General features: G+C 63.8%; 2 protein-coding genes across 2 annotated transcripts in view; both read left to right on the top strand.

The window, feature by feature from the left end:
* The window catches only part of PRPF6 (pre-mRNA processing factor 6), a 34534-nt gene extending 33174 nt beyond the window's left edge, over positions 1-1360 (top strand). Inside the window, exon 21 of the mRNA XM_079899076.1 lies at positions 373-1360. Coding sequence (XP_079755202.1) covers positions 373-525 — 153 coding nt within the window. The 3' untranslated portion in view covers positions 526-1360. The remainder of the gene's footprint in view (positions 1-372) is intronic.
* A 1236-nt stretch (positions 1361-2596) lies between these two features.
* On the top strand, positions 2597-5206 carry LOC307198166 (uncharacterized protein C20orf204). Its single transcript, XM_079944906.1, has 3 exons — positions 2597-4509; positions 4592-4744; positions 4866-5206. Exons 1-3 carry the CDS (start codon positions 3889-3891, stop codon positions 5010-5012), a joined length of 921 nt encoding a protein of 306 aa, XP_079801032.1. The 5' UTR covers positions 2597-3888; the 3' UTR covers positions 5013-5206.
* The last annotated feature ends 9109 nt before the right edge of the window (positions 5207-14315 follow it).

The raw sequence follows: 14315 nt of genomic DNA, 5'->3' as shown, positions 1-14315 counted from the left end.
CACGCGGCTTTCTGGCTACAGCCTTGGAGCCTCTCAGCCTGAGGTTTAGATGTTTGGGGCATCTTTTAATGAGTTGGTTGTGATGGGGGCTCGGGCCATGGCACAAATGGGGCTGGAGCTGGAGGCCTGGGAGTCGTCCTTGTGCCTCGGGGGACCTGTCCTCCTATGCAGGAGCCCTCCCGGAGCCCAGTCCCTTTGGGTCCCCACAGGATGTGGAAGCCAGGCTTGGGGGAGCTGGTTGGCTCCCAGTTGGGGGGCGGGTGCGGGCACTGGTGTGAGGCCTGGTGGAATGTGGCGGGCCTGCTCCCGGGGAGCGGGGCTGGGGGCGGCGGAGGAGTGGGGGCGCCTCACGTGCCCGCGGTCCCCACCCAGGAGCAGCGGGAGGAGGTGAAAAGGCGCTGCGAGAACGCCGAGCCCCGGCACGGGGAGCTGTGGTGCGCCACGTCCAAGGACATCGCCAACTGGCAGCGGAAGATCGGGGAGATCCTGGTGCTGGTGGCGGCCCGCATCAAGAACACCTTCTGACTGTTCCGGCCCTGCTGGCTGGGGGCGGGGCGGGGGGCGTGAGAGCTGTCTGTCCTGTCTTTGATTAAAGGCTTTCTAGTAGTCGTGGGGTTTGTGGCCGGCGGGTGTTCTCCGAGCCCTCCCCTCGCATGCTTTGGCCGCCCCAGTCTGCCCCGCGCTGGACGGGGCTCACTTTCCAGGGGGCCTCGTGAGCTCGTGCCCACAGAGGAGACGCCAGGGGAGCGGTGAGGCTCTCCAGGGCTTTATGGAGATGGTGGCAGGACCTCATGTCCTGGGTAAAAGCCCCGCGTGGGGACAGCCGAGGTCTGGCTGGCCTGGCGACTCCAGTGCCCCTGCTGGTGCACGCGCTCTCCCGCCCCGGGGTGCTCTGCGGCCCCCACCAGCCCGCAGCGGCAGGCTGCGTGTGCCCCTGGGTAGGTGACTTTCCTGCGTGCGGACGGGCCTGGCCCCTGAGGTGCTGCCCCCAGCGTGTGAGAGGCTCGCTCCCATTGGCAGGTGAATTCACTTTTGCTAATTTGGCGTCCGCAATTTTATGCTAAAGCACTTGTAACTGTCCTCTCTTTAGACTGCAAATGCATTCATTACTTGGGAGACTTGAGTGTGTTTTCACCATGTGAGGATGAAAGACTTCCTCGGGCTCTGGATCCCTGCGTCTGTGTCCAGTTGGAAACTAGCTAGTTCTCTTGGAAGGGGGTGCGTTGGCCACGGCTGGAGACATCTGGCCGGAGGTCAGGGTCGGTCCAGAGGCCATGGGCCGGGCGAAGAGATGCGGATCGTCACGTGTGGTGACGAGAAGGGCGGCTGGCGGTTACTCCCACACATTCTTTTGTAAGAAACGATCCCAGAGGGGCTCCTCGGTGCTCGTTCTGCGGGTCAGTCACTGACCCGTGGCTTAGCCCTCTGGCAGCAGCCGAGGTTGGGGAGCATGCCCTTCTCGTCGGCACCAAGGGCATGGGCATCTGCCTGCAGAGCACGGGCCCAGCCGGGTCCACCTCCGTCGCTCTGGGAGCCACAAGGTCGTGGCCAGCCCTGGGCGGGATCGGACCATCCCTGTGTGGGGTCAGGAACTGCTGGTGCCAGGGTGGGCGCCCGGGGCAGGCCCCGCTCACGGATGGTCTGTGGCTCTGGAAATCCTTCCTCTCCTTACCCGAGGTCAGCCAGTCCCAGAGGGCCATGCCGGAGGTTCCTGGGTGTTGTCACTGACCTCAGGAGTTTCCTGTGATCCCTTTTGGAGGAGGTCCTGCCCATTGCACTGGAAAGTGAGTCCTGAAGTTTTTAGGAGCTTGAAAGCCAGCCTGTCCCTGTACAGATGTGGAAACTGAGGCCCAGGAAGGGGCAGTGACTTGGCTGCAGCCACAGGGTTGCTTGTGGCTTCTCCCGGACACTTTCTCTGATCTCAGGTCAGGTGAGGCCTCCCACAGGGCCCTTGGAACGTTCCAGAGCATCTGATTGGCCACATGCAAATGTCTCCTCGTTTGCCTGGGGATTGTTTTCTCAATGCCTCGAGGTGGTGGTGAAACTACTTTTCTCCCTGGGGAAAACATCTCTTAGCTTTTCTTCCACTGACGTTTTTCAGTTCCAGCTCAAGGCTAGCTGAGTTCCTAGGCTTGGGCAGGGCTGGGCAGCCCCAGCACACTGCCCGGCAGGGTGCTGTGGTCCGGCTCCCTGCAAGCCTGGTTGGTGAGTGGCCGTGAGCTCCCCCGGCAAAAGACCCCCCTCAGCCCAGGACGGGCGAGCAGTGGGAAGCACCTCTCCCCTGAGTGCTGGGCCAGCGGGGAGCCGGGAAGTCCCCTGCCTGGGACCTGCTGGGGCAGGACCCCCCGGACGTCAGGGTGGGGGAGCTGGGGGGTGGGAGGGTTATGTCCTGTTCACCTGGTCCTGCTGGTGGCCAAGTTCCTGGCAGAGGGAGCACCTGCTGACCACCGAGGAAGGCCCTGGAGAAGGGCGACCCCGCTTCTCCTGGCTCCCCTTCCCCAGCAGCCGGGCCCTACCCTGCTCTCTGCCCACCGAGCGCCCTGGCCCCTCCTCGGCAGAGAAGATCTCCCAGGTCCGGCTTAATCCAAGATCCACTGGGTGGGAAGACAGCCCGGTGGGGCTGGGCTCCAGGGTCAGGTTAATTGAAGAAGTGATTGGATAGCGGTGGGGAGAGGGAGGGGGCAGGGCTGGGATCCTGGGGCCTCCCTCCTCCCTCCCCCCTTTGCTCAGAGGAGCCAACTTCAAAAGCCTCGGCTGCCTGCCGTCCAGGGAAGCCTTGTTGGCCGGGTTTGGAGCGGACCTGGAGTGGCAGCGGCGCTCCCCACCTGAGGACCCCAGGATCATGTCCCAGGCCCACTGGCGGGAGTGAGGAAGGGCCTGAGCCTGAGAAGCCCATGGTGAGCAGCTGTGGGCCGCTGGGGAGGGGGCTGACTTCGGCTGGGCAGGGAGCGTGCACAGCCCAGGAGAGGCTGCTGTCCCGCCGTGTCCCCACCGGGAAACTCCCCTGGGTTCCCGTCACCGCAGCCTGGCCCTGGGTGCTCCTGACGGGCCTTCCCGGCAGCTGCAGCGGCGGGGGGAGGGAGTCTCCCTCCTGGAGCTGGGGCCACCCTGTCCTCATGGGTTGGACTGGCCTGAGCCTCGGGCCCTGGTCAGGGGCAGACAGGCCTTCCCGGGACACCCTGGGCAACCAACCTACCCCACTTGGACGTCCCTCCAGCACCAACGGCTCTTGTGCTCACTATGATCTCTGATCCTCAGCAGGCAGAGGGGGCGACTGAGCTGGCCATCATGCCAAGCCTGTCTAGGGAGGGGGTGGGCTTCGAGAAGGGCCCACAGCTAATTGCATTTGGTCCTCCGGCCAACGCTGCCGGGTGCCTCAGGCAGGGAGCCCCCACGGACTCCAGGTCCGGCCCTGCGTGGTCAGGCTCTCCTGCCAGGCTGGGAAGCAGAGTCGAGTCCTGTGTCTCGAGTCCCAAGTCTCGCTGGGTTCACATGATTGATTTTCCAGTGCTGTGTGACTCCAGCCCGGGGGCTGGGAGCCTGCAGACAAGCTGCTCTCTCTCTCTCTGATACTCGGGCTTCTGAGTGGGGGTGGGCTTCTTCACCATGAGAGCCAGTTTTCTTTCTGGGGGAGGGGAGCCCTGGTGGTGTGGACCACGGTCCCCTTCCTCCCTTCGCCTTGGGCTTTCCCCAAGCCTTCCCCTCCCAAAGGGGTGTGGCCTTGAGCTCTGAGCCCTCACCCCTGTCCTGGTTGGGTTGGGGGTGCAAGGGAACCCCAGCCCCCATGGCTCTCAGAGCTGGTAGCAGAGCCATGGGGAGGGTGAGGAGAAGCTGCTCGGCCATTGAGGGGGCAGATCAGTTCTGCCCTCTCCTGTGGGGCACCTGGCGATGAGCCCAGCTCTGGTGGGCATGGGTCAGGGCATGGCCAAGGGTGAGACTGTACAGGGGGTGCTTCCCGCTGTAGGCAGACCTAGGTCAGTCCTGCCCCCCAGTCTTATGGGTACTTGGGCCCTCACACCCATGCAGATCAGAGCCGCGGGTGCTGTCGTCTGTCCTTCCCCAAACCTGCCAGCCCTGTGCCTAGAGCATTTGTTGAATGGCATGGCGACGTCTCCGTTATACCAGCTTAGAGATTCCCTTGTACAGGTGTGTGTGGATCGGGATCGGGGGGTGGCGGGGGGGGGGAAGCACATTGCCCGCAGTGCTGCAGGAGGGTCGGCGCCTCCGCAGACTCTGAGCCTGTATCCCTTCCAGGGGCCCCCCAGGCCCGCGCTCTGGGCGCTCCTGCTGGCACTGCTGGGGGCTGCACCGGGCCGGGCCAGGCTCGGCGCCTGCAGCGTCCCCGACGTGCTCCACCACTACCGCGCGGTCATCTTCGAGGACCTGCAGGCCGCGGTGAGGTGGACTGGGCCGGGCTCCAGACAGCTGCATTTCATTCAGAAAAACCTGACTGGAGCCGCGGCCTCCCGATGGCGGGGCCGGGTGGGAGCCTCCTGTGGCGCCCAGAAGGTATGGCGACATCACCACCCAAGCCCTCCAGCCCCCTCCCCACGGGGCTCCTTCCCCAGCCCCCCGCTTCCTCCCTCCCCAGGAGCACAGTATCCTACTGTCCATCATGGCCCTGGGTCGGACCCTACGTGGGGCGGTGGCCGGGGGCCGCCGCGGGGCTCTGGAAAAGGCGGCTTGGACCGTGGCCGTGCGCACCGAGGCGGTGATGCGGCGCCACTGCCGGACGCTGCGCCAGGTGCGCGTCCCCGCTCGCTCCCACGGCCCCGCGGTCTCCCTTCCCAGGGGCTGGACACGAGCTGCGGGGGAGGGGGCGGGCGGGGACCGTGCCCACGCCCTGACCGACGCGTCCCCGACAGCGGAGCCGGCGGCCCGAGACGCGCCCTGTTCGGCGTCGGGGCGGCCGGAGGCGGCTCCTGCTGCGCGCCCTGGACGCCGTCGCCACCTGCTGGGAGAAACTCTTCGCGCTGCGCGCCGCGGCCACCGACGGCTCCTGGGGCTCCTAAGCGCCCCGAGCGCGCGGGGATTGGGAAAGGGCCTTGCGGCTCGGCCCCTCCCTCGCCGCGGCCCGCGCTCCTCGGAGGGCCCGGGACTGGGAGGCGGGGCCCGCCTGGCGAGCTGGTCCTGGAGGGGGCCCGCCCTCCGCCCCCAGCAAGGCCCCAATAAACTGAGCTGGTGCTGCGGCCCTGTTCGCTCTTTCTTCGCCTGCCAGCTGTGGGGCCAGGCCGCCCCGGGTCTGCGCCTCGGTGGGGAGGGGGCGCTGGGGCCTCCCGCACACGCGGTGTGGGGGAGGGGGGAGCGGTGGTGTTCCCAGGCTCGGCCAGCAGGGGGCGCCTCGGGACGGGACTCCTGCTAAGTCGGCGCTGCAGGCTTGGGCGGGGGCAGATGGGGACTCCTGCTGGTCCTAAAATGTAGCATCGTATCCGTCCTGCTCCACTCTGGGATGGGGGAAGGGTGGAAATGGAGGGGAGGGGAAGGCTGAGCTTTGTGAATTCGGAGCAAAACAACCGGATAAAGGAAACGGGCCTGAAGGGAAGCGAGCTGCGGCCCTGGCTGCAAGCTGGGCCGGGCCATTTCCTGTGGCCTGGGAAGGGTGGCAGCAGCTCCTCGGCGGCGGGACTGGACAGGCCAGCCAGGGACCCACCGTCTCGTGTCCTGGGACCTTATGTTTGCGTGGCCCGGTGGAGGGCTGATCCCTGGAGTCCCGCACCTACAGCCGCGTAGGCCTGGAGGTCCGTGGCCCCCTCCCGGATCACAGCCTGTGGAGGGGGCGCAGCAGGGCAGGCAGAGCACCTGGTCAAGGTGGGTGCCTGGTCGGCACACCTGTCATCATGCTCTCCCCTGACAGGTGGACGGACCCAGTAGGCACCGAAGCAGGCCTTGCCCCGGGCACCCTGGCAGAACAGAGGCGAGCAGGAGATGCAGACAGGCCTTGCGGCGGAGCCGCCAGCAGGGCCCAGCTGGCCCTGAGCGCCCCCATCGTGCGCGTGTGAACGCGTTCAGTCCGAGCAGGAGCCACTGCCCCTGGTTCGTACAGGAGGAAACTGAGGCACGGGGAGGTTACAGGACTTGCCCCAGACCTCACAGCCCGAAGTGTAAGGGCCGGGATGAGAGCCAGGCCCCAAGCAGAGTGACAGCCCGCACGTGCCCTGTGTGCAGGCTGGGGACCTCAGGGTGCATGCAGTCGCCTTGTAGGTTCCCAGGCCACGTGGTCGCACTCTGAGTGTGAGGGTGGCCTGGGCAGGGGGCCTGTGTGGTTGAGGTGAGGCTGGAGGAGGTGGGCTTGGACATGAATGGGGTGAGGGGAGGTGCGGGCAGCCCCAGGGTCCTGCCCGAGTCCCTGGGGGAGTCCTCGTCTTGAACTCGGGGAACACTGGTGGAGGAGCAAGCTGAGGGGAGCAGTCACGCCGCTGGCTCCTGCTGGGCGTCCAGGTAGGAGGGAAAAGTCCTGCTTTGGTTGGAGCACAAGGCTTGGGGGAGATGAATCGGGCCTGGTAGAAGGTCAGTAAGAGAGTCCGGGGGTCTGGGTGCGGGGACGGGGAGGGACAGGCCCTCCACAGAGGCCCCCACCACGCTCCTGCTTTCCCCAGGGCACCTGGCTCCTTGCACTTGGACCTCAGCGCCAGGGCCTGTGGGGAGAGTGCGCCTCCTAAGGGCGCCTGGGCGTGGCCTCTGGGCCGTCATGGCTGCTGCCCACCCACAGCACTCCTTGCTGCCGTGGTGAGCGGGCAATGGGCAGCCCTTCTGTCCGCCCATGCCTGAGGCAGCTCCCAACAAACCCCAGTTTCAGGGGGGCTGGGAGGAGGAGCTGAGGCCTTAGTTACAGGGACACAATCTCCGTCTGAGTCCTGGACTGCAACCATGGTGGTGGACAAGATGCTCCTGCACCCTGGCCCAGCTGTTCCTCCCTGGGGGCCCCTGCCAGAGCCTCCCCAGTAGTGAGCGTGTGTGTGTGTGTGTGTGTACACAAATGTATATGTCGAGGTGTGTGTGCACAGGGATGTGTGAGTGCACAGGTCCAGGTTCCTGCCCCACCCTGTCTGGCAGGGTGCCCCTCTCTCAGGCACACCCTCCTGATGTCTAACCCTGGTCTGTCCTGGCAAATTGACCGCCTGGGCGTGGGGGCTGGAGGCCTGTGGCCTGAGCTCGAAGACCCCAGTGGTCCCTCCCTCATCCCACTTCGACGTTGTTCTCAGCACAAGACCCCCACCCCCGCCCCGGCCACCGCTGTCCACCCTCTGCACCTTCTCTCGAGGCCTCAGTGCCAGGCAGAGGCTCTGCACATCGTGCCCAGGCCTGCTTCTGCCAACCCCCGGATGATGGGTCAGCGTCATGGCTGTGGGGACACGGGCCGCTGTCCCCACATCTCAGAAACCATCTGTATTAGTTTCCTAGAGCTGCTGTAACAAATTAGCACAAACTAGGTGACCTAACACAGTAAAATTTTCTTCTCTCACAGTTCTGGAGGCCAGAGGTCGTCCAAAATCAGTATCATTGGCCCGAAATCAGGTGTCGTAGGGCTGGGCTGTGCTCCCTCCATGGGCGAAACCATTCCTGCTTCTTGAAGCTTCTGGGGGCTCCAGGTATTTCTTCGCTTGTGGCCGCGTCGCTCCAATACCTGCCTTTGCTTCGTGTGGCCGTCTCTCCTCTCTGAGGATCTTTGCTGCTGGATTTAGTGCCTCCTGGGTAATCTAGGATGATCTCCTCACCTCAAGATCCTTAATTACATCTGCCACGACCCTTTTTCCACGTAGGGTCCCACTCGTAGGTTCTGGGAGGTGGCGTATCTCTGGGGCCACCCTTCAACCCACTTCAGCATCTTTGCTCATGCACGATGAGGGCAGGGTGGGCTTCTGGCTTCTGGGACGAAGTCCACTTGTCCAGGGCGGGGACACCCCAACCAGACCACGTCTGGGGCAGGTGGAGGGAAAGCTGGGCTGCCCTGCTCAGACCTGAGGTCTGACCCTCCAGGCTCAGCACCGGGGCACATGAGCTACCCAAATCTTTGCTGGCTGGAGCTGACCAGAACCGACAGAGAGATGGAAAGAGACTCAACGGTGAGGACAGAGCCACTGGCCAGGGGTCACGGGGCCACGGAGGGCAGAGTGTAGGCGGTGTGACCCGGTGGATGGGCCCCGCCTTTCGTGGACTCGAGGTATCTGCCAGGCCCCTGTGCCCTGCCTTCCCTGCCAAGGCCCTAGGCATGTGGCCTGAGCCTGGTTCTTCCTCCATGAAACACTCTTCTGGGGCACACACGTGGTGGGGTTGGGGCCTGCACCCTGTGGTGTCCTGTCCTACACACGTGCCTTCTCAGCTGCTTCACCGGGGCGGGCGGGTGTGGTGGCTGAGACCTAGGGGGAGGGGCTGTGCCGGGGTGGCAGATGCGCCGCAGAGCGCTGGCCAGGGAGCCAGACCGCCCATGTGCAGCGCTGCAAGGAGGGGCCAGGCAGCTTTGAAGGGTAGTCCGGGTCCCACGGCCTCCCCAGACTGGGAGCCTTTGTAAGAACATCTGGAACACGGGCAACAGGCAAACTAGTCTCCGGATTCGGAAAACCAAAAACGTGATCCCAACTGTGCCACGTGTGTGTTCCCTGCCCCCGCCCACAGGCCCCTCTCTCTCTCGACCCCCACTTCCCACCTCTGCCCCTCCCCAGGCTGCCAACAGACCACAGGGGTGGGGTCCGTGCCAACCTCGAGCACTGGCCCTTCTGAGGGCGGCAGAGCGCCTTTGCCCTGCCTGGGGCCTACTCATGGGCTCCAGCGGCACCTCCCCCGTGTCCCCTCCCCTACTGGCCGCCACCCCAGCCCAGCTGAGCACCAGGAGGCGGTGGGAGGTTGTGGGAAAGACGGGTGCCCGCCATGCCAGGCCCTGAACAGACACACCTCCGCGTTCGCGGAGCCAGGGCTCTGGGACAGGACGTGAGTCGGCCGGACCCTGCATCTGGCGCTGGGTGCCGCGAAGGCGCGGGAGGAAACACCTGCACCAGACCTGAGGGCCCTCGGGCTCTTGCCTGTGAGCCTGAGTGTGGGGTCCCTGCCTGCAGGTGTGCGCGGAGGCGCCGTTCCAGTCGTGGCTGACGCGGAAACACACGCGGCCCCCCACTCCAGGAAGCAAAGCACATACTCATGGGGCGGGGGTGGGGTGGGGGGGGTGGAGTGCCAGGTGTTGGAGCCCATTGTCCCTGCCAGTGGCCTTCGGGACCCTGGGGGGCGCCCAGAGACAGTCCCCATCCTGCCCCCTCCCCAGGAAAAGACCCAGCTTTGTAAACACAGAAACAACCATCGGCGCGTCGTTCCCCCCACCCCTCCGAGAGTTAAAGCCCGGAAGAAGCAGCAGGGAGCCCGCACCTGCAGGGCAAAGCGAGTCCTTGTAAGGGGGGAAACGGGGCGGTCAGGGCCTGGGGGCGGGGCGGGCCAGTGAGCGCTGTGGGGAGGTGGGGCGCCCTGCGGTTGGACACCGGCCCCTGGGTCCCCGGGCTGGAGGGGCACAGCCTGGCTCAGTGAAGTCCCGTCGCCTCCCTACATGGCCCAGTTGTGACAGTTGTGGCTCGGTGGTAAGGCGGCCAGGGCCCCCCGCCAGGTGAGCAGGCCTGTCCTCCGGCCGCCCCCACGTCCCCTGCCCGGCCGGCGCGGGGCGCTAGGCCAGGGGTCCGGCTGGGGCCCGAGATAAGCGCCGCACCCGCCGCCGCTTCCTGCGCTTCCTTCCAGCGCCGCCGCCGCCGCCGCGGGCCCCTTCCTGTTTTCTCGCGCGGGCGGGCGGGGGCGTGGGAGACAGGGCGGGGTCGTGGGGCAGGGGGGTGGGGTCGTGGGGGAATAGCGCGGGGGCATGGGAGAGGGGTTCTGGGGGATGGGCCGGGTTGTGCTGGCCAGAGCAGGAAGGGGGCGTGGGTCGGGGGCGTGGAAGATAAGGCAGAGGGTGGGGAGCCGTGCCGGGCTTCCCTGGGGGGCTGGGTGCTTGTGCAGAGGTAGAGGGGGTGGAAGGAAGCCGAGGGGGCTGTGTTCTGAAACACAAAGAGGAGGAACAGTGGCGCTCCCATCCCTCCTCCTCCCCAGTCCTGGGCCAGGAACTCCCACACGCTTGGCCAGAACCCGCGGTGGACTGGACTGGCGCCTGCTCCTTGGGGCCCCTTCCCAAGCTTGGGGCAGGAGTGGGGGGGGGGTGGGCTGGGTGGAGGGTTTAGTCTCGCTTGTGAGCACCCAGTTGGGATTGGAGGTCAGCCGCTCTGGAGCCCCGCTTTGCGGGTAGCTGCTCTAGCGTATGAATTTTGGTTTTTACTGGAGTGTAATTTCTTCAGAATGTCCTGTTAGTTTCTGCTGTACAATGAAGTGAATCAGCTCTATGTATACCTATATCCCCTCCCTCTTGGACCTCCCTCCCACCCCCACCCCCATCCCAGCCACCTAGGCTGTCACAGAGCGCCGAGCTGAGCCCCCTGTGCTATACAGCAGGTTCCCACTAGCTTTCCATTTTACACATGGTAGTGTATTTATGTCAAACCTAATCTCCCAGTTCCTCCCACCCTCCCCTACCCACCCTGTGTCCACATGTCCGTTCTCCACTCTGCGTCTCTATTCCTGCCCTGCACATAGGTTCATCTGTACAATTTTTCTAGATTCCACATATGCATTAATATACACTATTTGTCTTTCTCTTTTGGGCTTACTTCACTCTGTATGACAGGCTTTAACTCCATCCACATCTCTACAAATGACCCAATTTCATTCCTTTTTAATGGCTGAGTAACATTCCATTGTATATACGTACCACATCTTCTCTGTCCACTGTCCTGGCTATTGTAAATAGTGCTGCAATGAACGTTGGGGTACATGTATCCTTTTGAGCGATGGTTTTCTCAGGGCATTTACCCAGCATATGAATTTGAGGTACTTAATCTACTTGTTCAGACTTGGTCATTAGAGAGACACATTTATGTTACTTTCCTGAAAACATCCACGTAAAACCTTGCACGCGAATGTTCATAGCATCAGTAATCACGGTAGCCAAAACATGGAAACAACCTCAGTGTCCATCAGCTGATGAAGAGATAAATAGACTGTGTTCCTTCCATACAGTGGAATATTATACAGCCTTTAAAAGGAATGAAGTTTTTGATTCAGTTTACAACATGGATGAACCTTGAACACTCGATGCTCAGTGAGAGAAGCCAGGCTCTCAAGGCCACTTACACGAAGTCCAGAATAGGCAAGTCTGCAGAGACAGAAAGCAGCTTAGTGTCTCCCAGGGGCTGGGAGCAAGGAGGACGGGAAGTGACAGCTAGTGGGGACGAGGTTCTTTTGGGGTGATGGAAAAGTGCTGAAGTTAGTGCTCATAGTTATACCACCCTGTGAACAGATTAGAAACCACCGAGTTGTCCCCTTAGAAGTGTCTGTAGGTGTTGGAGGCTGTCAGCTGAGCAGCTGGACTGTCCAGCGTATTTGTCCATCAAGTGGGTGGACAGTTCAGTTCCTCTTCGCCTGCCCAGCCTGGCCTTGTTGGGGGCGGGTGTGTGAGCACGGCTTTGCTCCTGGTGTGGTGTGTGTCTGGTTGTGTGTGGGGTGTTCCTGAGGGTGTCGAGGTGATGATAGTACCTACGGGGGAGAGGGGTGCACCTTACCTGCTCTAACCCCCCCACCTCCTCCTGTGGGCGGCTTGCTGGGGAGAGTTCCACACCTCGGCTCAGGTCACCCCCAGGCTAGGCTGGGTCCTGGGTGTGGGAGCTGTGGCTCAGGCCAGGCCGGGCTGCTAGAACTTCCCGCCAGGAGCTAGGTCGCCTGGGTCTGTTCCTGGCGGGCCTGACTCAGCGGGAGCTGGGGGTGGGGACATCCCTTCTCTGACCTTAGGGGAAGCAGGTGGGTGGAGCCGGGGGGTGGGGGGCAGGGGAGCCTGACCCGGGGCTGGAACCACCCAGGCCCTGGAGCTGTAGTCCTGCCTAGGAGGGCGGCCCAGCCTGCAGGGCAGGTTCCTTGGGAGGGCCCCAGGCATGGTGCCCACCTGAGGCACTCTCTGAAAACAGCTGCCCTCCGCATGTGTGTGCGCGCGCGCGCATGTGTGTGTGCGTGTGTGTGTGTGTGTGTGTGTGTGTGTGTGCGCGCGTCCCCAGTCCTGATTCTGCTCCTGAATGCCCCCAGCCCCTGGCTCCAGGGACTTGGTCCAAATTGGGACCCCCTGACCCCCCCATGCCCCCCCCCCGGCATCCCACGCTGGCACTGAGGGAGGGTCTTCTGGGGAGCAAGCTACTCGGCCCTTCCGCACTTGGGCAGTGGGGTCTGTGCCACCCCAGGCACCCTGAGGCCCCCATCCTCCTGACTCCGAGGGTGGGGTGAGGAGGATGTTAGAAAGCTGTCCACGTACATGAGAGACGGCCTTGCCTGCCCACCTGCAGCCTCTCTCCATGTGTGTCCACGGGTGTCTCTGGGGTGGGGCACAGGTGAGGTGATGCCTGCGCCCAGACAGGGGGGCCCTCTGAGGGTCTGGTCACATGGCTCTAGGCGGTAGGAGAGGCTGGGCTGGTCTTCCCTTCCCCCTGCCCTGGCCAGGGGGTTGGGGGAGGAGATGGGAGGGTCTGCCCCCCAGGGCGTGGCAGGGGGCAGAGGCTGCTGGAGTCTGGCGGCTACAGGTCCCCATCTGTACAGAGACCAACCCCACGATGGGGGGGGGGCGCACCTTGGCCCTGCTAACCCAGGGCTCCAGTGGGTGGGTCACCTGTCCCCCTACCAGGGGCAGGCCCAGAGTGGGAGTCAGGGGCCATGAGAGCTGGGTGTGCACACTCATGGGTGATGTGAGCCTTCGTGCGTGAGCCCAGGACTCAGCATTGGTGTCTCAGAGCTGCCTCCCACCATGACAGATGCGGCTGGACTGGACCACCCTTGTCCCTTTGGGCCTCACTCCCTGCCTCTTTCCTGTGTACCAGCACTGTCCTTGGTGTCCTGGGGGCCATTTCTGTCTGTGCCTCGACCCGCCCAGGGCTCCTCTCTCCACCTGTGAGTCCGTCGCCTGCATCCCCCCCCCCCCCGTCAGCTTGTCTTTGGGGTCTCCGGGCCCTGCTCACCATGAGGTGGGGATGGGGGCCCAGGTGTCACTCCCCGACTCCACCCGCCGAGGTGTGGGGCTCATTCCCGCTAACAGAGAGGTGATGTCCCCGTGCCTCTCAGAGGCAGGACACCTGTAAGAACAGCCCCACACCCTGTTCACCTCTGTACACACGCTCAGGCAGCAGACCCATGTGCACCGACACCCAGGCTGACACACAGACACACGCATGCGCACACAGAGTCTCAGACACCCTGGGTGTCACACAGTCATCCTCATGGAGGGTCACGACGAGTCACATGGCCACACTGTCACAGCATCACAGCCATGCTCGGAGCACGTGCACACACTTGCTCACACGCACTCACACGCAGCTGGATTCAGGCTCACGGCAGCCACACAGCAGCGCACCTCATCACAAGATGCCCGCGCCCCGTGGCGCACGCACTACATCAGAGCTGTCAGAGATCAGCGGGACCCCCCCCCCCCACATGCTACTGGGGCAGGCCAGGCCAGAGGGACACACGACCTCTCATCTTGGTCTGGAAGATCCGTCAGGCCCTGAGAAGGGTGTGCGTGTGTAGAGCTCTCACTTCGGGACCCGGTCCCAGGAGAGAAGAATCGCCCAAGGTGATGGTTGCCAACTTTCCCTGAACCCATGGGCTCCCCAGTGAGGGGGCGCTAGTGGAAGCAAGGAAGCCGAGGGAAAACAGGGTGTCTGGTCCTGCTGGGAGAGGGCCCAAGGCTAGTGTGATGGGTTCCAGAGGTGGCGGCTCGAGACGTGAGGCCTGAGCTCCCCTGCTCTGGTCACTGACCGCGTGTCACTGGTAGAGCCCGCACACGTCACCCTGGCAAGCAGTGTGGATTTGTCACGGTGCTGCCCTCTCTGGGGACACTGTGTTGAGAGAGAATGACGGATGGGAGTCCCAGGATGCCATGTCTGCAGACAGGCGTCAACCCCACCAGCCTCCTTCAGAGAGAGGCGGTTCTGGGCACTCACTGGGCTTGGAAGTTGTTTTCAGGATGAGATGAGGATGGTGAAACCCGGGTGAGGGTGTGGAAGGAATTTCTGGGTGTAGTCTGACCGCTATGAGGCTTGAGTTAAAATGGGGGTTGGGGGGGTGGAGACCTGGCAGGGTGGGGAGTGCCCACACCCCCTGCCTCCCATCGGCTGTCTGGGGTAGTGTCCTGGAAGGGTGGAGAAGTGCATGCTGTGGGGCCCAGCTGCGAGTCAGGCTCCCTGGACTTTGGAGGGAAGGGCACGCCCAGGGCCCTGGGG

Source organism: Stenella coeruleoalba, assembly GCF_951394435.1.
Source record: "Stenella coeruleoalba genome assembly, chromosome: 15".
NCBI lineage: Eukaryota > Metazoa > Chordata > Mammalia > Artiodactyla > Delphinidae > Stenella > Stenella coeruleoalba.
Note: the sequence above shows the minus strand (reverse complement) of the source record. Positions and strands in the feature narration are given on the sequence as shown.

Excerpts from the sequence above, each read along its gene's own strand:
- LOC307198166 (XM_079944906.1), top strand. The coding sequence starts at position 3,889 with ATGAGCCCAGCTCTGGTGGGCATGGGTCAGGGCATGGCCAAGGGTGAG. Across the intron at positions 4,510-4,591 it reads CCTCCTGTGGCGCCCAGAAG|GAGCACAGTATCCTACTGTC; the intron begins GTATGGCGACAT and ends CTCCCTCCCCAG. Across the intron at positions 4,745-4,865 it reads ACTGCCGGACGCTGCGCCAG|CGGAGCCGGCGGCCCGAGAC; the intron begins GTGCGCGTCCCC and ends CGTCCCCGACAG.